Here is a 26,622-nt window from a genome sequence, read left to right as displayed (position 1 = left end):
ACTAGGGTGTACAGTTGTACAGTACCTACACTTTCTGCCAAGTACCATAAGGATATGTGAAATATTTTTATAGTATCGGGCACGCATAGTTCCTAAAGTTTTATATATAGAATAAATTATTTAAAAAAAAAAGAAAACTTTAAAATAATTTGACATATCCATGTGATACCTGGCAGAAAGTGTAGGCACCGTACACCCTACTAAATTATGTTAAATAATCGTTTCTGGCTACTACCAGAGGCGTACGACAGGGGAAAGTGATTGGTTGACCCTTCTCAAATTCTACGCCACTGATGAAACTGCTATTTTAGCATAATTTTTAGATTCTTTAATACTTTCTATGCAAATAATATTCTTCATTAATAACGTTAAAGTTATTAGCTTTCGAGATATTTGAAGTTAAAAAATGAAAAGGCACACTTATTTTGATTAATATATTATTCTCCTTCGTTTTTAGCTTCAAATATCTCGAAAACTAATGGCTTTATCGTTACGAATGAAGAGTATGTTTCTTACATAGAAAGTGTTAGAGAATCAAAAAATTGCACTAAAATAGCAATTCCGCCAGTGGCGTAGAATTTGGGAAGGGTCAACCATTCACGTTCTCCCGTCGTACGCCTCTGGTAGTAGCCATAAACGTTTGTTTAACATAATTTAGTAGATTGTATAATACCAGCACCATTTACCAAATTTCGTGTTGTTGTCCCATGTCTGCCAGGGAATATTCATAAATAAATAAAATAAAAGTTTAATTTTAACACCCTGTATTTAGGTTATTATCAACTTTTGTACTAAGGTAAGTTAGCTTAACTCGACCTATTTTAACCTCAGGAATGTAAGGTTACGCTATGGCCCATTCTTTACCAAACACCCTGTATAGTTTAAAGTTTTAAAGTACATAATATAACTTACCGTGCAGGCGTCCAGCATGCTTACACCTCCTGCACATATTTCTCCGTTTTGATCCAAATAAGTATCTACATTAGTACCCAATAAATTTGCCGCAGCATAGGAGGCCCTGCATGTAGCATAGGTAGTAATAGTAACAGTAGCTTGTTTCTGTGGATTAGTAGGGGCATCGATAGTCGTAAAAGCTGTTTGGCCCCATCCGCTGACAACACATCTAAAAATGTGGATAACATTATTGCATCAAAGTTTACCTACTAGCTTAATTCTATGTTCTGATTAATAAATAAAAATACCAAACCTATGGTAGGTCAGCCCAAGCGGGGATTTTTGCAGTTAGTAGAGCGCGTCAGATTATGATATGGGGAGAAACCTTGTACCCTGTAAATGTATCCCTATCATATATTGGATCTTAAACAGGGGGGGGGTCCGAAAAAAAAATCTATCCTTAGAAAAACTCGAAATCGTCAGATTAAGATAAGACATGCCGAACAGTGTATATTTAAAAAATCTGACGGTTTAAGCGGGGCGCAAGTAAATGCGTGAGTCACAAAGTTTCACAAGAAAAAAGCGAATATTTCAAAAAATAAACGTCAGCTTGAAAAACTAAAAAATACGTGTTCAATATTTTTTAAAAACTATCGAATGATACCAAACACAACCCCCACGGAGAGGAGTGGGGGTTACTTCAAAATATTAAATAGGAGCCTCCATTTTTTTTATTGCAGATTTGGATTATTTACGTAAAAATAAGTAACTTTTATTCGAGATATTTTTTTGAATTATGGACAGATGGCGCAATAATCTGAAAAAACGATTGGAAATGGAAAATTAAATTATAGTCGGAAAGTCCCCACTTAAATGGAAAATTTTACTTAACTTTTTTTGGTTTTTGGACCTAATCTTCATAATCCAGTAGGTCCCCATAACGCTCGAGTAACTGCACATTTAATGTATTATGAGGCAAATAATAAAAGTAATATTTTAATAGTGATATGGGATATGAATATTAAAATAGGTGGAGCTAATGACGGAAAAGGATTTGGAATGGGCAGGGAAGGCTTAGGAGAAATAAATGAAAATGGTGAAACGTTTACTGACTTCTGTGCCCAAAACAACTTAATGATAGGCGGAAGTATCTTTCCACACAAGCGCATAAACAAGATAACGTGGATTTCTCCAGGAGGTAAAGTCAAAACCAAATAGACACATTACAATAAATAGACAATGGAGAAAATCACTACTGGATGTAAGATCTATGAGAGGGGCGGATGAAGGACCATGCGTCAGTGAGAGCGAAATTTACATTAAACTGCGAGCAGCAACAAAGAGAACACGAATAGAGAAAAATACAATGTCCACTGGCTCAGAGATTAAAATGACATAAAGAATGAATTCAGAGACCGAATGCAGAATTGGAGAACAGCCGGTGACATGGAGGATGCCACTGTTGAGGAACTAGGGAACAAGTATAAAGAGACGTTAAAGAAAACAGCAGTGGAAACAGTTGGCTACAAGAAAAACAGTAACAAACTCTGGAAGACAAAAACAGCATGGGATAAGATACAAGAACGTAAAAAAATTAAAGTCAAGTAACTAGTAATGAAGAATAATGATGAGAAGCAACGGTTAGAGTAGAAATACTGTGAAAAACAAAGAAGCAAAGGAAGTGCAAGAAATGACAAAGGAACATATCACAACGGAGTCATTAATGAAGGTGAAAATGCGGCAAGAGAGAACGACCTAAAAAATTGTATGACATCACAAAAACCTTGACAAGAACAAGCCGAAATAATACTACTAAAATAAAAGCTAAATATGGTCTTTACTGAAAACAAAACAACAAATTCTCACTAGATGGATGGAGTATTTCAAATAAATGTGTAACAAACGAAATAGAAGAGGAACCTAATAGACACCCAATGAACATGAACACCGAATAATTCACCCATGAAGAGATAAAAAATGCAATAATTAAATAATTAAAAAGAGAAAAAGCTGCCGGAATAGACAATCTCCCTGCTCAGTTAATAAAAGCAGACTGTACACACTTACAAATTTGGAGAACCGAAGAGCTATCCAGAGAATGGATACAAGGGTTAATTCTAAAAATTCCTAAAAATGGCAACACATCTAAATGTGAAAATTGGAGACCTATCACCCTGCTATGCACAACAAGCAAAATAATGACCCGAATCATGCTTGAAAGAATGAAGAAGGAATTTGATAAAGTTATACGAGAAAACCAAGCTGGATTCCGGGCACGAAGATCTTGCATTGACCACATTTTTACGATGAGAACGATTATAGAGCAATCATTAGAGTGGCAGAATAAGCTATATGTAAACTTTATGGACTTCTAGAAAACGTTTTATCGTGTAGATCGCAAAGCATTACGGAAATTACTAAAGAAATACGGAATGCCTCCCGAATATATCAGAATTATAAAACGAAGGGTCCACAGCACGCACAGTCCAATAATGGAAGTTAACCCTTTCAGTCCCAGAGGTACTTAGAAGTACTAGTACCCGGAACCATCCTTATATCCCAGATAGGTAGCCCTGACTACCATAACAATGATACAAACAAATGAAGAATTCGCACTGCACATCGCATGACAGTAACTACAACCAATGAAATCGCGTTGTTCAAGGCTAGACCAAGCTAGACTTCGATGTACCGCTGCGAAAAAATCGCTTAAAGTTTGTCAGAGTAGTATAGTTTTAATGTAAATTAAATGAAGTGGCACTTACGTGTACCGATGTAGTCCTGTCGCCAGGGGGGGTACAACGGCCTCCTGTATTCAGATGGACTTACCCAAGTTTTTTTATGTATTTTGACCCGTAGAACACGAATTTTTTGGGTAACAGTTGATCCGGATGTCGATAAGATTGTTATAAACAAAGAAGTTGAGGAATTATATAACAGCGATTTCTCGCAAAACAAAACATGTTTTTGTATTTTTTGGGCCATTCTAACCAAAAAGTGTTCCTACAAATTTTTTCGTAGGATGCATAGTTTTCGAGATAAACGCGGTGGAACTTTCAAAAAATCGAAAAATTGCAATTTTTGTACTCGAATAACTTTTGATTAAAAAGTTACCGCTTACCGCACTTGAAAGTTCAAGTCAAAGTATATCGGTTTTAGTTATTTGCATTGCTAAAAATTTATTATTTTATTGTTAAACAAAAGTATAAACACCTAGTGCTGGAGTGATGTTTTCAATGATTTCTCATTTAAAATCGAACGAGTAGGTATAGTAGGTACAAGTGCAAGCGAGGCTATTTCTACGTAGCATGCATGTAAACGCATGTATTAGGCACGGGAAACACTATGTGTTTATAGCTTTTTTTAGCAATAAACACATAAATTTTTAGTAATGTATATATTCGAAACCGATATAATTTGACTTGAACTTTCAAATGCGGTAAGCAGAATTGCTATTTTATTTTTTAATCAAAAGTTATTCGGGTTCAAAAATTGCAATTTTTCGATTTTTTGAAAGTTCAACCGCGTTTATCTCGAAAACTATGCATCCTACGAAAAAACTTGTAGGAACATTTTTTGGTTAGAATGGCCCAAAAAATACAAAAACATGTTTTGTTTTGCGAGAAATCACTGTTATGTAATTCCTCAACTTCTTTGTTTATAACAATCTTATCGACATCCGGATCAACTGTTACCCAAAAAATTCGTGTTCTACGGGCCAAAATACATAATAAAAACTTGGGTAAGTCCATCTGAATACAGGAGGCCGTTGTACCCCCCCTGGCGACAGGACTAATGGGACTTAAAGGTCGACAAATTATAATTTCGTCTGGGATTGAAAGGGTTAAGAGAACAAATAGAGATTTGTACAGGAGTAAGGTAAGGCTGTGTGCTTTCTCCGACCCTATTCCTGGGAGTAATCGACTGGATCATGTCTAAGGCTACTAGTAATAAGACTAGAATCAACCAACTTAAGAGGACTTGGAATTTGCAGATGATATTTTATATGCCTTTTAACAGAAAAAAACACATGCAACGCAAAACTGGAAAAGTAGCAAAGGCAAGGAAGAAGGTCGAACTTAACACAAACGTCAGAAAAACTAAGATAATGAAAATAAATACACCAAGATAATTGGCAATATCACTGGGTGGCACGGAAGGAGCAAGGACGGAGAAAGACGTAAAACGGAGAGTAGGAATACCTCAAAATGTATTTAATATGCTAAGGAAAATGTTGTCTTCACGTCAGATGACAAGTAAAACCAAGATACGATTATTCAACAGCAACTTTTAGACTGTGCTATACGAAGCAAAAACTACGAAAATGTCAAGAAAATGTATGCAGGTGTTCATAAATAAATGCCTAAGGAAGATATCCAAACCAAGAGTTATGGACAAGAACTAACCAGGAACCTATATCTAAGGCAATATGCAAAAGGAAATGGAATTAAATTACACACACTAAGAAAACCTGACACAGACATAGCGAGGCCAGCCGTAGAATACACACCACATGGAAAGAAAAGATCTGGTAGACCCGTAGAAACGTGGAAAAGAAGTGTCGATAAATAAATTAATGCTATTGGGAAAATCTGGGCAGAAATAAATATCAGTGGAAAGGATAGGACAGAATGGAGACAAACAGTTGACGCCCTATGCTCCGCATGGAGTGAAGAGGAATAAGTAAGTAAGTATGAAGTACTTTAACCGCCTATTATTACTTTATTACCACTTAATTTTACTTAAGATATATACACACACCCAAACTTATAAGGAATCACCTGATATTTCTTATTATTTCGGGCGAATTTAAAAAAACGAACACACGAAGTGAAACAATATTTATTTTAAAGCAATTTAATAACAAATACATAACAATTAAATAAAACAATAACTTATTTAACACACAAATTGAAAGTAGTTGTTTTAAAGTCAATAGCATACAAAATTTTAATGTAAAACGAATAATGTTTATCTTGTTTTTATTTATTTTTTTTGTATTTTGTGGTAGTCAGTGTTATCACCTCTAGTCCTTATGCAAGCTTCAGTTTGCGTGGGCACGCTCCTAATCAAATTATCAACATTTTGTTGTGGTAGGTTGCTCCATCCTTTAAAAGCAGCTTGTACTAGACGTGCGGTGTTTTGTGGATTATCCCGGCGAGCTCTAAATTTTCTTTTAAGCATATCCCACAAATACTCTATAGGATTAAGCTCGGGTGATCAAGCAGGCCACTCCAAGCAAGGGATACCTTCTGCTTCAATTATGCCTGTAGTCACTCTAATGGTATGTAGAGGTCCATTATCATGCAATAAAATTAAATTTTCTCCTGTTGCGTCTCTCCAGAGCCTGACTACAGGTTATCAACATACCTGTGAGCAGTTAAAGTTGATTGGATGAAAATTAAAGGAGTTTTTTTACGGATCATAATTCCTCTCCAGAACATTACACTTCCCTTTTTATATTTGTGAATAGATCTGACAGTTTTCGTTCTTGCTTGTCTTCCTCGACCTCTAAGTACACGATTTCGTGGGTCATCTGATTTTCCATCTGATTACATTAAATTCTGACTGTTTTTGAAAATAGCACATTTTGTCAATTCCCAATGTTCCAGTTTTGGTGGTGAAGACACCAATGTAGGCGATCAATCTTGTGCTGCCTCGATAACTCAGGAACCCATAACTGTCAACTGCAGTATACTTCTTGGAACAAACTCTTCTTCTTATCTTTTCAACTGAAACAGTTACACATGTAGCTTCCAAGAGCTGCCTTTGGAGCTGCAGGTGAGAAGTGGTTGGGTGTCTTCCAGCTGATTGGACAATTAAATGATCGTGGAGAGCCGTTATTACTTTTGGCGACTTTCCCTTGCTTTATTTTTGAGCTTTCCTAGTTCCTGTTACCTAGCATATGTTTTGGACAGAACGCTCTGTATTACGCCTAGCTCTGCAGCTATGTCCATCTGAGAACATTACTTTCTCCACAAGACCAATAATCTTTCCTCGATGTAAGTTCTATAACTCCACATGAGGCATATTTTCGTTTTTGGACGCAAAAGTTAGTTTATTTATTTTCGTTCAACTTGCAACTCAAGCAAATAATCTATACCGTACCGGGCTGTACTATCAGATTGTCTTGTATATTTGTTTATTTTCAATAAAAACCTTTAATCTTCGCAACAATAACAAGTTTTTCAAAATAAATAAATATTACTTTGAAACACATGGAGATTCCATATAAGTTTGGGTGTGTGTATTTTATTTGGGCTAGGATGACCTGGGGCCTCCTGTAGGGATTGGCTCACCGGCCTTCTGAGTGGAAGTCAGACATCCTATCGCCTGAGCTATCTGGCCCGACATAAAAAGATACTGGGTGTTTTATCTATTATTCCAACTTCTTATTTGATTTACAACTTTTTAACCACACTTATATTTTCTTTATATGTGGCACGCGAATAGTCTTATATATGCACGCGAAATATAGGGCAAACCTCGCAGTGGTTAAAACTAAAAATACTGAAACACAAAAGACTACAAAACAGAGAAAGGTTCTTGTGCAGTAGCACACCATTCCAACACACCAGGACACGCATTTAATTTATCTTGTATATAGAAAAGATTATTTCTCGAAATGTACCACATAAACAAATACAAAAAGTTAATTAATTATAAGACAGATACTTGCAACTGACATGTATTCATCATCATCAGTAGCTCGACAACCCTTTTTGGGTCCTGGCTTGTTCTAGGATTTCCCTCCATTCTGTTCTGTTCCTTGATTTATTCTTCCAGTGGGTAATCTCAAGTGTTTTCAGATCTTGTTCCACTTGTTCCATGTATGTAAGTTTGGGTCTTCCCTTTGACCTTCTCCCTACCGGTGCTTGCCTCATTATATGTTTTGGTATTTCGGTCTCCAACATCCGTTCAACATGGCCCATCCAGCGCAGACGTCCGATTTTTATGGATGTTATGACGTTCGGGTTCGTTGTATGCTGCGAATAGTTCAAAATTATATCTTCTGCGCCATACGTCATTTTCTTTCACCCCCTTATATATGTGTCTGAGGATTTTTCGTTCAAACGTACCTAATAAGTTCTCATTGATTTTCGACAGTGTCCATGTCTCTGGTCCATATATAAGGACCGGTTTTATCAGAAATTTGTATATTTTGCATTTGGTTTTTCTCGTGATGTTGTTAGATCTTAGATGTTTAATTAGTCCATTATATGTTCTATTAGCAATATGTATTCTTCTCTTAACTTCTTCGCTGACATTTTTATCTGCGGTGACTAGTGAACCTAGATATGTAAAAATTTTTACGCTTTCGATATTATAGTCTCCTATTGTCAGATTCTGTAGGTTTCTTTGGCCTGTCGATTTGCTGGCCTTCATGTACTTGGTTTTTATTTCATTAATATTTAGGCCACTGTTTTGTTATATCGCATTAAATGCTTCTATCATTTGTCTTTTGCTAGTTATGATATCAACATCATCTGCGAATGCCAATATTTGTACACTTTTTGTTATTATTGTTCCTCTGGTGTTGACTTTTGACTCTCTAATTATTTTCTCTAATGTGATGTTGAATAGAATACAGGATAGGGCATCTCCCTGTCGTAGGCCCGTTCTAACATGTATTGTATCTGTTAGTGCGTTTTGAATTCGAATTTGGCTCTGTACTTTAAGTGTTTCTTTTACTATATCAGTGAGTTGACTTGGAATATTAAACTCTTTCAGGGCGTGGATCAGAAATTCTCGATGGATATTATCATAAGCACTCTCAAAATCAATGAAGAGATGATGTGTGTCTATATTAAATTCACTAGTCTTTTCCAAGATTTGCCTCAAGACGAAGATCTGATTTATTGTGGACTTCTGCCTGCAGAAACCACATTGATATCCCCCAACTATTTGTTCCGCATATGGTCTCAATCGCTCATAGACAATATTTGACAGTATTTTATATGCCACAGTCAGTAGCGTTATTGCCCGGTAATTTGTACATTCAAGCTGATCTCCCTTTTTATGTAGTGGAATAATTATTCCGGTATTCCAGTCTTGTGGCAGTTGTTTATTATTCTAGGTTCTTGTGCAGTAGAACACCATTCCAACACACCAGGACACACATTTAATTTATCTTGTATATAGAAAAGATTATTTCTCGAAATGTACCACATAAACAAATACAAAAAGGTAATTAATTATAAGACAGATACTTGACATGTATTGCAATATTTAAAATTCTCATAAACTAAAAACATCTATCATCTGGTTCAATAATAAAAGTAATTGCCCCTATTGGCACATGTCTGTGTAAAAATCAGGACCGAAATCAGTGCCGCTTCGGACGCTTTAGGAGGCAAAACACGACAATCACTCGACAGAAAAATAAAAGTCATTTAGTGAGAGTATTGTGAGTGTTCCATTTTAGGGTTCTAACAATTTTTAGACTCTTGAGATAGGTTTTCTTTTTAGTTTTGCATATAGCCATAAAAACAAAAAATATATAGACTTAAAGTACTTATTGTTTTTCAAAATATGTCCCACTAAGATCGATACACTTTTGCATGCGTTCAAACCAATTGGGAAAACAGTTATTCCAGTCTTCAGCTGACACCTGCAAAATGGCTGCATTAAAGCCATGTATGGCTTCTTCTCGTGACTGGAATCGCCGCCCACGCATTGAATTCTTGATCTTTGGGAATGTGAAGAAGTCGTTGGGACTTAGGGCGGGGCTATATGACGGATGGTTTAACAATTCGATGTTTTAAAGCTCCAAAAACTCTATTGTCTTTTGGGCAGTGTGAGCACTTGCATTGTCATGATGTAAGATGATTCGCCGTTGTGTGTTGCTTTGTAGAAGTTTCGCCATAACTTCTGGTAAACAAACGGTTATATACCAATCAGAAGTAACCGTTCTTCGATCTTCTAGGGCAATTGTTGTCACATGATCAGATTTTGACACAAAAGTTGCGATCATTTTCTTTGACACACTTCGAGGACGGATCAATTTTGTTGGTTTATCGTCATCTTGAAACACCCGCACAGCGGATTGGCGTTTATTTTCCCGTTGGCAGGAGTAAATCCAAGATTCATCGCCACTAACAATACTATAAACGTTTTTTGAGCTTCCTTTGTTGAACCGTTCTAATGGTTTTCGCAAATGAGAGATCCAACGGCAAACTAACTTCCTAACACCCAGTTTTTCATATAGGATCTTTGGATTGAGATCTTTGAAATGCCCAAAGATGCCTCTACCTCCCGGTATGTTACACAGCGGTTATCCTTAATTAGCTGACGAACCACATCAACGTTTTGCTGTGTGACCTGGCCTGGATTCGTCGCTGAGACTGGAGCGACCACGTTGAAATTCGCAATATCAGCGAGAAATAGTTGACTGGTGTGATGCTTCATTCCGAATCACAGAACCATTTCAGCGTGATATTGCTGTTGGGATAATCCTCTCCAAAAATTGTAAAAATTTATTGCTCGAAAATATTCTCGGCTAAGATACATTTTTCGACCGACTTGCTAATTTCAAAAATTCACTGTATCTACACGACTTGTTGTATCGCAATGAAATTCTCGATTTATGTCAACAAAAGATTGAGCTTACGTTTGCGTCGGAAGGTTTTAGCGGTGACGCCCTCTAAGCGGCTATATGCAAAATTAAAAACACAAACCTAAAAATAATGAAGGAAATGCCGATTTCTTGAAGGGTTATGTTATCCAAATGTGTATGTGTATTATCAGCACTATACTTACGTTTGTCCTATAAAAGAAGTTCCAGCTGCTGCTAGGCAAGCCGTGTTAATGTTAGCGTATATGCCTAATACAATTGGCTGCGTTAACTGTAATACTGCTATGTCATTAATTAAGGTAGCAGCTACGAATTGTGGATGGACGGTAATTTTTGCGACTGTGCTACTTTGCACATTGACGAGACTTGCTGGATTATATACACCCATTAGTACTGTCACCGCTGTTGGAGTATTTCTGTAAAAAAAGTCATTAAAATATATATTGTGTTATTGCTGTAAGGAATAAGTAAATCTGGAAAAATAAGTCTAGATTAAGCAATAATATACTTATAAAAATTAATTGTTCCTCCATATTTGACATCCAAATGAAGTAGTATGTACCACCATTTATAATTTGTTTAATCTGTTTTGTGCTTTGTCCAGTGTTATTTGTTATATTTGCCATCAGTCCCATCAAACAAGTGTCACATTCTAATAGGATATCTTCCTGATTTGACGAAATGCCCCTGATGATGCTCTAGGAGCGAAAGTATACTTGGGCGAGCTTTAATGAACTAGCTAGGTGCTCAATATATGCCTTTTATTTCAAGAAATTAAATAGAGAACAGCTAGCACATGACTCCTATTCTCATTTAAAAAAAAATCATCGGTAACGTCATCTTGCCCAGTTGGATAACATCACTAGTATGATTATAGCCAAAAAATTATAATTTAAAAATAAAAAACGATCTGTTTCGTGAGTTTGTTTTCAAAATCGCCTAGTCTCGTCAAAAAGGGATTTATTCCACAATTTTACCTCTCACGATATATCTAATGTAAAGAATTGTTGATAGCTGAGTTTCTGAATGTGATGAAAGAAAGTACACCAAATATTTCTAAGGGAAATATTTGCATTATAAAAATCAAAGATAAATTCGTGCATAAAAAATAATAATTGTAACTAATAAATAATAAGTCAAAGTTGTCAATCTAATAAAATATAACATAATATTAAATTAAAAACCTTATTGGGACCATTTTTCTGGTCCTCTACAATTTGCAATTTACAACTCACCTGTCCAGCGCGGAAAATTTAATGAAAAATGGATCCTTTAATAGAAATAAAAATGAATAAACATTATCATTTCGATGCAAAACGAATAATACACGAGTATGACACCCTCAAAAAAGCGCTTAGTTCTGGAGATACTGACCACGGAGGGGTGAATGGCTAATTTTATTCATACTTTATATTTTCGAGGGTGCTGAAAACGAAAATGAAGTTTATTTTGAATTTTATGTGGGGGAACATTGTCAAAATCGCAATTTTAACCTAAAAAGAAAAAAAAATGAAATCACTTTTTTTGGGTTTACCTCGCTACAACTCTGTTCCATTTAATTTTTTTTTCTAAAATTTTTACAGTTTACAGCCCTAACATTTCTGAAGACAACGGTACCTGTTTCAAGCTTTTACTCTTATCCCGATAAAGCTTATGAATTTTTCAAAGGAAAAGGTGCGGATTTGCGCATTGCAAAGTTTTATCGCAAAAGGTGTGTGACGAAGTTTAAAAGTTAGCTTCCTAATCACGTTAATGTTAAAGTAGAGAGTAAAAAGAAGTTTTCTGGTAAGTTTTAGATCAATATGTTTTATAGAAAAAAAAAATAGTCAAACTTTTAATGTCGACATTAGAAATCCCCAATATAACGCTAATTTTTCGAGAGACTGACCATGGGTGGTGAATGGCTATTTTTGGTCTTAGATTATATTTTTGACCGTGACAAAAACGAAAATGAAATTTATTTAAAATTTTAGGTGTGGGAATATTGTCAAAATTGCAATTGTACCCTAAAAATAAAAAAAAAATTAAAACACGTTTTTTTGCGTTTAGCTTGCTACAACTCTGGCCCGTTTTACTATTTTTTTTCTAAAGTTTGTACACTATATATCGCTCAAATTTTTTAAGACAATAGTTTTTGCTTTAAGCTTTTAGTCTAATTCTAGTAAAAGTTATGAATCTTTTAAAGTACAAGGTGAAAATTCGTGAACTGCAAAGTTTAATCGCAAAATTTAACTGACAAAATTTAAAATATAGATTTTAAATCAAATTCAAAAATATAACATGTATACAAAGAAGTTTTCTGGAAAGTTTTGGATAAAAATGTTTTATAGAAAATAAATGGTGAAACGTTAAACATGTACGTTGTAAATCCCCAAAATAACGCTAATTTTTCGAGATACTAATCATTGGTGGTGAATGGCTAATTTTGGTCTTACTTTATGTTTTTTATGGTTCTGAAAACGAAAATCAAATTTATTTTGAATTTTAGGTTTGAGAACATTGTCAAAATCGCAAATTTGCCCTAAAAATAAAAAAAAAGTTAAACCACGTTCTTCTTAAAATTAAAAGTTGCACCATATTTTTTCTATAACACATCTAGACCTAAAACTCCCCATAAAACTTCTGGGAACTCTATGGTTTTACACAAAATTCAGAAATATATATGCTGTAGAAATTTTAGAAAAAAATATTAAAATGGAATAGAGTTGTAGTGAGTTAAACGTAAAAATTCGTGACTTCACTTTTTTTCATTTTTAGGTTAAAATTGCGATTTTGACAATGTTCCCTCACATAAAATTTAAAATAAACCACTTTTTCATTGTCAGCACCATCGAAAACATAAAATAAGACTAAAATTAGCCATTCACCTCCCATGGTCAGTATCTCGAAAAATAAGTGTTATTTTGGGGATGTTTAACGTCTACATTAAAAGTTGCGACATTTTTTCTATGAATCATTTGTAACTAAAACTTTCCAGAAAACTTCTTTGTACTCTATGTTTTAACATAAACGTGATTAATTTTAAATTTTGCCTCTCAACTTTTGCGATTAAACTTTGCATTTTAAGAATCTGCACCTTGTACTTTAAAACATTCATAACTTTTTCTAGAATAAGATTAAAATCTTAAAACAGATACCGTTGTCTTCAAAAAAGTGAGCAACGTATAGTGTACAAACCTTAGAAAAAAATATTAAAATCGACCAGAGTTGTAGCGAGTTAAACGCAAAAAAATGTGATTTGACTTTTTTTATTTTTATGGTAAAATTGCGATTTTGACAATATTCCCCCACCTAAGATTTAAAATTAATTTCATTTTCATTTTCAGCACCGTCAGAAAGACGACTAAGACCAAAATTAGCCATTCACCACCCATGGTCAGTATCTCGAAAAATAACCGTTATATTGGGGATTTCTAATGTCGATAATAAAAGTTGCACTATTTTTTTTTCTATAAAACATTTTGATCTAAACCTTTCCAAAATACTTCTTTGTACTCTATACTTTAACATACATGTTATTAAAAAGCTAAATTTCAAACTTCGTCGCTCAACTTTTGCGATTGAACTTTGCAATTCAGAAATCTGCACCTTTCACTTTAAAAAATTCATAACTTTTATTCGAATAAGACAAAACGCTTGAAGTAAGTACCATTCTCTTAAGAAACGTGAGAAATATATACTGTAAAAATTTCGAGTTGTAGCGAGGCAAACGTAAAAAAACGTGATTTCTTTTTTTTTATTTTTAGGTTAAAATTGCGATTTTGACAATGTTGACAATCTTGACATAAAATTCAAAATAAACCTCATTTTCGTTTCAGCACCTTCAAAAATATAAATTATGAATAAAATTAGCCATTCACCTCTCCGTGGTCAGTACCTGGTCATTTTAGGGGTATCTCCCGCTCGCTTAGAAACCAAAGCCGTCTTATTATTCTAATCTTATTTTAATTTGTTTAGAGATAGCTACATATGCATTCTCTGATGATAAACTAACAAGTTTTGAAACCGGTCAGAGTGCTTGTGGCGCTCTCTGAACGAACTGAAATATAAGACGGCTTTGGTTTCGTTTTGTAATGAAATAAAAACGTCAATTCATTTTTAATAAATAATAATAATAATAGTTAAATTGGCACTTACACATTTAAGTAGACTTTGTGTGCAGCTGTAATTACGTAGTAAGGGCTTACAAGAACACCACTGCCTGCAAATGCATTGGTCGTATTCCTAAGATACGCCTGCCATGGATAGGCTCCATAGCTGGAGGGTCCATTACCGGTCATATTCGGCGTAATAAATCTAGTTCCGCAAGCTGTATTGGTACCGAAGCATGGTGTAGTTCCAGCTGGACAAGTTGCAGCCTGTATCAAAATGTAATCTTGAAATTATTAACAGATTAGTATCTTGATGATTTGATTTTGTTATTTTTACCATAAGAATAAATAGGCCAGTAAATAAATCACTAAAATCGCCTAAACCTCTAACTCTTTTAGTAAGACGTATCATTATGAAACCTTTTGAATTCGATTGGAGAGAGCTTTAGGAAGATTATTGAACACTTGAACATGAGAGAAAAATGAAGACTGCCTTGTTGTAGGCAGGAGTTTTTGGACGTCGCTGAACAGGAATATCGGATCGGGAAGCTGTAAGAGATAATTGGTGACCGATATCATTATATGCACGTCATCTCCTGGAGTTTTAACGAAATTCATTATGAAAATCATTGAAACTTGTTATTCCGAAGTTTCTAAGGTCGATGAACACCAATATAGCTTCGGCGATGCTGTACGAGGTAGGTACCTGGTGCCTGGTTTCTAGGTCATCTCCTGACATTTTATGAATGTTCTTTATTATCTCGGGGTTTTTGAGGTCGCTTAACACGAATACTGCATAGATGATGCTGTACGAGGTACCCGGTATCTACGTCATTTCCTGGAGTTTTATGAAAATATTCTTTATGAAAATAGTTGAAATTTATTATCTAGGGGTTTTCGAGATCGCTGAACACGAATATTGCATCGAAGATGCTGTTCGACATACCTGGTGCCCGGTAGCTATGTCATCTCCTTCGTGAAAATAAAGAAACGTTTTCAGATTTATAAACTTACGTGCATAGAAATCGGCCCACTTAAAAATTTGGTCGTTTTTGATGTCTCATATTTCCTAAACCTGTCGGCCGATTTAAGTGATTTTTTGAACATGTTATAGCCTGATTCTTTAACAATACCACTGTAATAATATTGTTGCTGAATAGGTAAATTTTTATTGTATACCGTGTGTACCAATCAAACTGTGTTTTTTTCTCAAAGTTCGAATCACCCTGTGGAATATTCTAGCATCTATAAAATATTGAAATTAAAGCCCAACTATAGCCACAGGTTTTCTTAACATTTTGTTTTTGATTCATTCGATTATGTTGGATAATAAAAAAGTTAGGTACTTTAACAACTAAACATGTATGTACGCTAATTGTAAATATAAAATTCTTAATTTTATGTCAAAAAATCTACAATAACTATCTCTTAAAACCTACCAAATTTCATTTTCATATCTCAACTGGTATTAAAGAAATAAATAAATAGTCAGTTTGTAAGAAAAAAGTCAACATTCCGCATCTCGGAAACGAAACATTTGCGTACATACGTTTATCAAGCCTACTGTCATTTTTTTTTCTGCAGAATTACCCCTTAAAGTTTGTCACACTTATTTATGGTAGGGGAGCCCAAACGGGGATTTTTGCAGTTACTCAGCGCGTCAGATTATCATATGGGGAGAAACCTGGTACCCTGCTGATGTACCTCTACCATATATTGGCTCTTAACACAGGGGAGTTCGTGAAGGGGGGCCCGAAAAAAATCTATCCTTAAAAATACTCGAAATTGTCAGATTAAGATAAGGTAAATTAAGTACATGCAAAAGAGTGTATATTTAAAAAATCTGACGATTTGAGCGGGGTGTAAGGAAATGGTGAGTCAAAAAGTTTCACAAAAAAAAAGAATATTTCGCGAAATGAACGTCAAATCGAAAAACTAAAAACTACGTGTTCGATATTTTTCAAAAATCTATCGAATTATATCAAACATGACCCCCACGGAGAGGGGGGGTAAATTTAAAATTTTAAATACAAAATCAGATCGAAAAACTGCAAAATACACTTATTCTATATTTTTGAAAAATCTATCGAATGGTACCAAACACGACCCTCACGGAGTTGTGGGGATGGGGTTACTTTAGAATCTTAAATAGGAGCCCCAAATTTTTATTATTTATTTGGATTCTTTACGTAAAAATAAGCAACTTTTATTCGAACCATTTTTTCGAGTTATGGATAGATGGCGCTATAATCGGAAAAAAGGATTGTTGGAAATGAAAAATTAAATTAAAAAATGGCAAGTCCCTACTAAAATGTAAAATTTACTTAACTTTTTTTGGTTTTAGGACCTAATTATCACAACCCAATATGTCTCCACAGCGCTCGAGTGACTGCACATTTAGCATACTTTGCTCCCCTACCATTAGAAACACAGTGTATTGATGAAGAACATGTCTAGTTGTTAAAGTAACTAACTTTTTTATCCGACATAATCGAATAAGTCAAAACAGAGAATGTTAAGAAAACCTGTGGCTATAGTTACATTTTAATTTCAGTATTTTTTAAATGCTAGTAGAATATTCCACAGGGTGAGGCGAACTTTGAGAAAAAAACACAGTTTGATTGATACACCCAGTATAGTATACAATAAAAATTTACCTGTTCAGCAACAATATTATTACAGTGGTATTGTTAAAGAATCAGACATGTTTAAAAAATCACTTAAATCGGCCAACAGGTTTAGGAAATATGAGACATCAAAAATGACCAAATTTTTAAGTGGGCCAATTTCTATGCACGTAAGTTTATAATAATTATTTATTATTTTAATAAATTTTGTATCTGAGATCATTTTATAGAAATAGACAGTTTGGTTTCGTTTTGTTTCAGAGGTGTGCACGCAGCTCCACTGAGGACGTCGTAAAACAGAAACAGCTGTCTGGAGATTGTGCATCGTCGCAGAGACATAAACTGTCTTTCTCACTTTTATTTTTACTCAGATTTTGAGTACTAGGAACTTTCTTTCGACCATTTTTCCTAGACGAATGAAAGCGGGATGTGACTGCATATTGTAAAGTCTTTTTGCTTTCTTTATTCGGCTTGTCTTGTCTTTTAAATTGTAAAAGTTAGAGATTGAGGATGTTACCAGAAACAAGTTCCAATACGAAAAGTTTTCAGATTTAAATAAATATTTATTATTATTTTAATAAATTTTGTATCTAGGACTCTTCTCTTTTCTAAAATTAAACGATTTATTTTAATTTTTTTTATTAATTTTATTATATTAAAAAACTATTCTTAGACTTTTCTTATATTTGTATAAAAGCCCTCCCACTGTGATCAACTAATCATTTCGATTGCTGTGTCTGCTCATGGGGTAATTGGTCCCTATTAAGTTAGGTGCGATAATGATAGATGTACACATTAGTGTCAACAAGAGCGGAACGACTGGTATATTGTTACGTAATTTGTAAAATATTTATATTTTTCTTTTATTAAAAAATTGTTTTCAATTGTATGATGCGACTAGCAATATAGTTAAAAACTGGCATAATCGAATCACAAATAAAATTAAAAATAGGTATGTCCTTCATCATAAATCTTCATTATGCATTCAAAGGTTAAAAGGATCATGGTCAAAAATACTATGCAATTATGGTAATTTCATTTTTATCTTAGATAAGATTCAGTTATTTAATGTACCTAACCTATACTTTATTTTAAATTCAATTTTAAACCTGAAACCCAAACATCAAATAAAGAAGTTCCACTTATTATTTCGGATTTGTCTTGCCCAAAATCGGTCTTGGTCTTGCAGTCTTGGTATTGTTTTTGCGTTTTTGCAAGCCAAGACCAAGACCAAGATCGCGTAATTTTAGCAAGACCAAGACTGTCCGTGCAAGATTTAAGCAAGAACAAGACTAAGTCTACAAGACTTTTGCGTCTTGCAGTTAATTCGTGTTAGAGAGTGTCGTTTTAGGGAGTTTTAGGAGATGTAGTAGTTCTAGTATATGCTTAGAGACTCTATGAGACGCTAAAAAATATGTAACAAAAATTTGTAAAATTGGACTTATGCGCATTACTAACAATACCATAAACGAACATAGCGAATACAAATATCAATTAAAACAAACATGACACAAATGACAAGTATTCTGAGGTCATAATTACAATATAAAAATAAAATAGTTTATACATTCTTCCCAGCTGACGACTTCTTCGCTCTGAAATTAATTATCCAGATTTTGAGAATAGCCGTCCTCTAATCATCAAGTAATCTTCTTGCGTTGCGACGCCAACAGTAATATCGTACCGAAACTTTTTAAAAATATGTCACCTACTAATTAATTAAATTTTTTCCTTATTAGTTAGTAGGAATATAAATACCCCAAATGTTATCTGCCCAAGACTAAACATCGTTTCTGCTGAGTGTGTGATCAGATCATTCGGTTAAGCAAAATTTGCTGAAAGAGCGCGGCTAATGGGTATTCAAAAGTAACGAGACGAATTAACAACAGATAATGCTGTCTATCGTGTAAACAAAATACCAAAATAATTAAAAGTGACGAAGTCACGATATACTTATACAGGGTGTCCAGAAACTCTATCGACAAACGAAGACAGGAGTACAGGAGATTCCTCCGATAATTTTAAGACAATTTAACCCAATTAATCTAGTCTGAAAATGCTTCCTACAGGAGTTAGAGCTATTTGAAGATGGCGTCTGGTAATTATGTAGTTTTTCTTAAATATCTCCAGAACGCTTCTATTTCGAAAAACGAAAATTGGTAAACAGATCTATCTTCCAGAGATAAATCAATTACATCCAATGCAAATTTCAAGTACCGGTCATAGGCGTCCGTTTTGGGTAGGGCAACAGTTATATTATCACATAACTTAACTTTTAAGCATTTTTGAGTCTGAATTATTAAAATATAAGGTATTGTAGTACTCTAACTTTAAGCCGATAGGATACACCGTTTTCTACAAAAATCGATTTGAAAATTTTTCGTTTTTTGAATATTAAAAAAAATTTTTTTAAAAAACTATTTAGAAAAATAAAAACTGGTATATTTATTTATATTCGAAATATGAATCTATTTCATTAATAGAAAATTTCTAGTACCGGTCATATGCGTCCATTTTGGTTATTTTATAGCATAACATTTTTGTCTTTAATTATTAAGAATTTTTGTCACTAGATTATTAAGTTATGAGGTATTCTAGTACTAAAAGCTACTCTTGCTTTAAGTTGGTAAAACATAGAGTCCGGTGCCAGACACCGGAGCAACAAGACGTGCCAGCAGCGGAGCGGACTAGCAGCGACAACAGCCGAGGAAGTGGGAGTGGCTTGACTGTGAACTTTTCAGTTCAGTCTTGAATGTAAGCAAGACAGCAGTTGAGCGCTTCTTACTCTCTGAGGCGAGAAGGAGAGGCAAAGGCCGATCGACTGGATGTGGTGAAACTTAGGGAATTTGATTTTATTGGATTCTCTGAGACGCCACAGCTAGAGATCGGTTAGCAGAAAAAGTAAAGCGGGCTCGACGTGAGTCCGCTACGGGATTTCTACTGTGCCTCCGTAAGGGTAGACACTGCAAGGTGTAGTTCTATGGAATCTACATCGGGCAGCCCCGGCCCCTAGGTCAGTAGAACGAGAACATCAAGTGGATCCCGTACCTAGTTCTGTCTGGGTACGTGAACAACCGCGATAGGGGTAGGGAAACCAACCCTGAAGCCGAACTGGCGTCGGGCCAGTCGGCGGAAAAAAAGGTTCGCGCCAAAATTAGGGATTCTTCCCCCCAGACGATTGATCGAGCTAGGTCTCGATCACCCCCCCCCCCTATGGCCACTCCGCCAACACATGAAGATCCACGAAAAGTGGATCTTAGCCTTTTACAGGAACAACAAACTGATGAAAGCGAAGAGGAAACCGAAGAAGATACCGAGATGAAATCCGAGGAAGACTCCGAAGAGGACACCGAGGACACGGAAAGCGAAGCAGAGAGAGGAAGAGCGAAAAAGGCTTGGAGGACAGAAGTCTGGGACTTCTCTCGAGATATAGAACAACTAAATAATGCAGTAGATCATCTAAATACAAAAAAAGCAGAGGCAGCCCAGCAGAGGACCGAAAACGAGCAACTAAGGGTCGAGAGGGAAGACTTGAGAAAGATGCAAGACCAGCTCACGGAACAATTGAAGAAAAAGGACGAAGAAATAGCCCGACAAAAGGCCGAAAGAGCGGAACTACAAGAATCGATGATGAAGATGACGAGCCAGATGGACGAACTGCTCAAAGAGCTGCGAGAAGCTCGGAAAATCCTGAAGCTAGAAGACATAAAACGCCAACAACAGGCAAAGCCCATACCAAAGCCAGAAACAAAAAAACAACCCAGCGACCGAAAAGCCACCGCCGGCTAAAAAGCCGAAGACAAAGAAAACTTCCCACCATTGTCACGAAAACCAGCAAGCCAGCCCCCCCCCCCAGAGCAAAACACAGATGGTGAGACGCCTGCCTTGAGGCGATTCAGAGACAGAGGATATGGAAACAAACGAAGAAACCACCGTGTTGCCCGAACAACAGGCAACACCTCACAGAAAGCCGCCTGTAATTAAATTACAGAGCGTAAATGAGACAGGGGCTATCCTCATCATAGCCCAAAGACTAAAAGTCTACACGACAAACAAAATCTCCAGGAGCGGTAAAGAAACACTCATCCAGACGAAAAGCCTGGAAGATTATAAGAAAATGGTGAGGGTAATAGAAGAATACGCAGAGGCACACAAAGACAAGAGGCTACAATGGGTAGCCTTCCCAGTAGAAGAGGATAAAAAACCCAAAGTGGTTTTAAGGGGATTGCCCTCAAACACCACCAAGGAGGAAATCCAAGAAGAGATGGAAGCGCAACACCAAATAGTCTGCCAAGCAGCTAAGAATATGACCACAAGAGCCGGCCCCAAAAGGAAACTACCGATGTTCGTACTGACTCTGAATCGTGAGGACGTAGAAAAGGCTAAGCTGATCACCAATCTGTGCCACATGAAGGTAGAGGTAGAAGACCTACGAAAAGCGAAAGGGCCAACGCAGTGCTTCAACTGCCAGAGCTTTCACCACGCACAGAACGCATGCCACAAAGAACCCAGATGTGTGAAATGAAAAGATTATCCCTCGAAGCAATGTAGAAGACCCAGAGAAACAAAGGCAACCTGCGCCAAATGTCACGGAAGCCATCCCGCAAGCTACAGAGGATGCCCAAGATGTCCAACCTGGAACAGACCACCACAACAGAGGCCACAACAACAGACCAACAGACGACAACAGGTAACCGGAGTCTCCTATGCCAAAGCCACACAAGCCAATAACCAACAAGCCACCACAGCGATCCTCCCAGACGAAGACTACCTGGTCAGACTAGTCACCAACATAGTGACCAAGGTAGTCCAAGAAGTCATCCAAGATACCAGACAGACGATCAGGTAAAACCAGCATACAAACAAAAAAACCATAAAAAAGGCGTAAGCCACCAAAAAAAATCATAAAAACAAAAAAATCATAAAATTCTTGAGTTCCAAGCCATTGGACCGAGCTCAGTGGGGCTTGGTACAATGACTTGGGGCCCAAGCAAGCAATTTTAGTTCCGCGGATAAGTAAGTAAGAAGATAAAGGCATAGAGCGCATCACGCTGGCCTAGTTTTTGCATTCGATTAGGCACCACATTGGAATCTTATTACCCAGGATTCCATTGTGAAGAGAATTTGGCTACGATAGTTGTGCCCCCATCGCGCATCAGCGTGCTATGGGGGGGAAAGGGATGGCCTGGGGCATTGGAGCGAGGTGGGGTGATCCCTGTTTTTAAACTCGGGTTAAAACACCTCGCCCCAATGAATTTGTTACACCCGAATGTACTTTTTTCGAAAGGGTGGACATCTCCCACAGGTCGGGTTGAATCAAATTGCTTGCTTGGTTGCAGTTGGTAAAACATACCGTTTTTTATTTTTTTTTTCAATTATTTTTTTCAAATTCAAAAAACGAAAAATTTTAAAATTGATTTTTCTAGAAAACGGTGTGTCCTACGGACTTAAAGCAAGAGTACCTTTCAGTACTAGAATATCTCACAATTTAATAATCCAGTATTAAAAATACTTAAAAGTTACAGACAAAAAAGTTATGCCATAAAATAACCGTTGCCCTACCCCAAACTGACGCCTATGACCGGTACTAGAAATTCGCAATGGATATAATTGATTTATCTCTGGAAGACAAATATGCTCACCAATTTTCGTCCTTCTAAATAGAAGCCTTTTGGAGGTATTTAAGAAAAACTAATTACAAGAAGTCATCTTCAAAGAGCTAAATTGGGTTAAATTTCCTTAAAATTATCTGAGGAATGTCTTGTCTTCGTTTGTCGGTAGAGTTTCAGGATACCCTGCACCCTGTATACAGGGTGAGGCAGATAACTGGCCTATTGGAAATATCTCGAGAACTAAAGGCAACAGAATCATGAAAATTGGAATAAGGGGATTTTGAAGGATGATCTATTAAATGAAAATATTTTCATCTCTTTGCAACTTCCGGTTAGACCGGAAGTTGCTTATAACTTCGTTTTTTTAAATGGGACACCCTGTATATTTTTACATTTCTGAATTCTCTTCGATGTCTTCTTTCTTAAAATATAAGGTTTTGTATTATTATACAGGGTATTTTAAAAGATAATTACGTTTTTTTATTAATTTCGTAGCAATAGTCACACCCTGTAGAATTGTAGTAGTTTGACATCTAAAACTCTACTTACGTTCCGGAATGGGACGTTTCGATGCCGCCGGTTCATCGCCGGCCGTTTCGATGCCGCCGGTTCATCGCCACTCCATTTCATCGCCGTCATATCTCGCATTTCCTAGAATTCCTAATTAATACTAAAAATAACTAATAATTGTAACTGTCGAAAATTCGGAAATATATCAGATAGCCAATTAATGAATCGGCTGGCATCGGCATCGAAGTGGCGGCATCGAAACGGCGGCGATGAAACGTCCTAGACCCTTACGTTCAAATGATTTTTAATATACTCTACTATTGTTAAGAATCATTAGTATAGCTAAATTTTTAATTTTAGTATACAGGGTTGGTCGAAACTCGGAATGAGTATTTTCTGAGTTTTCTTAAATGGAACACCCTGTATTATAGTATTGTAATGAAATGATATTTTATGGTACTTTTTTATTTCTTAAGCATTCCCTATACCTAACTGCTTTAATTTGTGCTTAATTGTTAATCGCACCAACAATCTTAACTAAGAAGGTATTTCGATAGCTAAACCATTATTGGTAATTTTAAGGACCAGTCTGGATTAATATGTATTTATTTCGGAAAAATTATTTGGGATTGAGTATTTTCACGGCCAACCTAATAAAATTTTACGTATTTTTTGTTGCAATTAATGTTTAGCTTGAATCACCAATAACTCACAAATTAAAGCAGTTAGGTATAGGGAATGCTTAAGAAATAAAAAAGTACCATAAAATATCATTTCATTACAATACTAAAATACAGGGTGTTCTATTTAAGAAAACTCAGAAAATACTCATTCCGAGTTTCGACCAACCCTGTATACTAAAATTGAAAATTTAGCTATACTAATGATTCTTAACAATAGTAGAGTACATTAAAAATCATTTGAACGTAAGTAGAGTTTTAGATGTCAAACTACTACAATTCTACAGGGTGTGAATGTTGCTACGAAATAAATAAAAAAAACGTAATTATCTTTTAAAATACCCTGTATAATATTACAAAACCTTATATTTTAAGAAAGAAGACATCGAAGAGAATCCAAAAATGTAAAAATATACAGGGTGTCCCATTTAAAAAAACGAAGTTATAAGCAACTTCCGGTATAACCGGAAGTTGCAAAGAGATGAAAATATTTTCATTTAATAGATCATCCTTCAAAACCCCTTTATTCCAATTTTCATGATTCTGTTGCCTTTAGTTCTCGAGATATTTCTAATAGGCCAGTTATCTGCCTCACCCTGTATATACGTAACGACTTTCCTTCGAGTCTAACGTAATAATTTTTTTTGATCTCATTCTGGTTGTTCTCTGAGTGATAAGTTTACAATTTAACAAGAGTGATGAAGTTTCAAATAGTTCTAGTCGGAGTAACGAGAGCTGGAGTTATACATCTAAAAGACTTAAAAGCAAATTTGAAAAATTGTTCGAAATAAGTCATGCATCTCAAATTGATTTTTGATTACAGTCAAGTTTATGTTATTATTTGTTTTTCTATGGATGCTATACAATGTGCAACTTCTCTCACTACATACCTACATACATTCAAAACGAACAATTCCTTACACAGTGAGAAAAGTCGGCCATTGCAGTGAGAAATATTTTTTCTCACGGGTTCTCCTACGGTCTTCCATGCTATGATCGTCGTTTCCATGGTAACATGCACAATACAAACGCAATTAAGGGGATTAGATGCTAAGGGGTACAAGTGACAAAATATTGTAAATTGAGTTAAGTGCACAAAATAATACTAGATAGTCCTAAAAATTTTATTAAAAATTATTTTAAACTTCAGCCTTACACTGTAAATAAATAAAATTAAAAGTATTTTCTTTGTGATTTATTATTGATAAATAATCATCTTTTTGTGACCATGATTTATATTTAAGCAAATTTCTACATCAAAAAGTGACCAAGTCATTTTTTTTTTTCGAAAAACAAAAAGGTTAATGCGATTTTTAGAGCTACTTAGAATCACTAACTTCAACCATTTAATAACTGGAAAGAAAAAATACATATCCTTTTAAAATGATTTAAAAAAAAATTCAAATAAAATTACAGAATATTCAATATCAATTATCTCGAAAGCACAATATTTGACTTGGTCAGTTTTTGCAGTATGCCCACGATATGTATTTTATTTCAATTTATGCATATAATATACCTAAAAGCCCGTAAATTATTTAATTTTGAAGTTTGATCTCTGGACAAAACCGCATCCACAGAAAAAGTACAGTGTACAACACATGATAAAATAACCTATTTCTCCCTCGCTTAATTTGCAGCCCTCGCCTCGTGCCAACCAACTTCTGCGCTCGTGAAAACTATCTTTTTTCTCACTTGTTGTACAATACACTATTTTCTATAGATGCTATACAATGTGCAACTTGTCAAAAAATGTGTTGAGGCAAAACTTACCAGGAATAACCTTAAAAAACTGTTCAAAAATAACTGTTAATTAGAATTTTAAATAAATAACGTATATCAATTTTAAGAATATTAAATACCTACATGTATATGTATTGTATTTCAATTTATGCATATAATACACCTAAAAGCACCTAAATTATTTAATTTTGAAGTTTGAACTCTTGACAAAACCGCATTCATAGAAAAACTACAGTGTACAACATATGAGAAAATGACATATTTCTCCCTCGCTTGATTTGCGGCCCTCGCCCCGTGACTTCTGCGCTCGTGAAATATATGTCTTTTTTCTCACTTGTTGTACAATATACTATTTCTTTTGTGTTTCAACCATGTTTTAGCACATGTGCTTATTAAATGCAAACGTTTATTAAGAAACATACTGACTCCCATGGGACATGGTAGATAGCTCAGTTAGTTAGAGCAGAGGCACGGATCGCTTAAATCATGGGTTTAAACCCCACCCGGTGTCAGTTGTTTACAGATTTATTAATTTGGTTTGTCTTCTATGGCTATGTTAATTCAAGCTTAAAATGTACCTACTCTGTTGCGCTGTTCTAAGATCTAAAGTAACGTTTAATAAATATAGCAATAGGATAATGGGTAACTGCGAGACTTGCAAGACTCTTATTGCAAGGCCAAGACCAAGACCTAGACCGAGAGCGCCATACCAAGACCAAGACCAATACCAAGACTAAGACTGTCTAAGTCTCGTCTTGTTCTTGCATTTGGGATACACTGCTTTGGATCATACTTCAAGGTAATGTGCATGAAAAAGAAGAATACCTTGCTTCCATAACATACGAAAATGGGTTAACTTGAACTCTACCGGAATTTTTAGGGAAGCAGGCA

At 35.4% G+C, this 26,622-nt stretch overlaps 1 protein-coding gene across 2 annotated transcripts in view; it reads right to left on the bottom strand.

The window, feature by feature from the left end:
- Nucleotides 1-26,622, bottom strand: part of LOC126889483 (prostasin-like) — an 89,067-nt gene that overhangs the window by 11,385 nt on the left and 51,060 nt on the right. For both annotated transcript variants that reach the window (XM_050657820.1, XM_050657819.1), the window contains 3 exons: nucleotides 14,606-14,826; nucleotides 10,654-10,884; nucleotides 913-1,123 (listed from right to left, as the gene is read on the bottom strand). In XM_050657820.1, coding sequence (XP_050513777.1) covers nucleotides 913-1,123; nucleotides 10,654-10,884; nucleotides 14,606-14,826 — 663 coding nt within the window. The remainder of the gene's footprint in view (nucleotides 1-912; nucleotides 1,124-10,653; nucleotides 10,885-14,605; nucleotides 14,827-26,622) is intronic.

This window comes from Diabrotica virgifera, chromosome 8 (genome assembly GCF_917563875.1).
Source record: "Diabrotica virgifera virgifera chromosome 8, PGI_DIABVI_V3a".
Classification (NCBI taxonomy): Eukaryota; Metazoa; Arthropoda; class Insecta; order Coleoptera; family Chrysomelidae; genus Diabrotica; species Diabrotica virgifera.
This window is presented reverse-complemented; position numbering and strand designations above follow the sequence as displayed.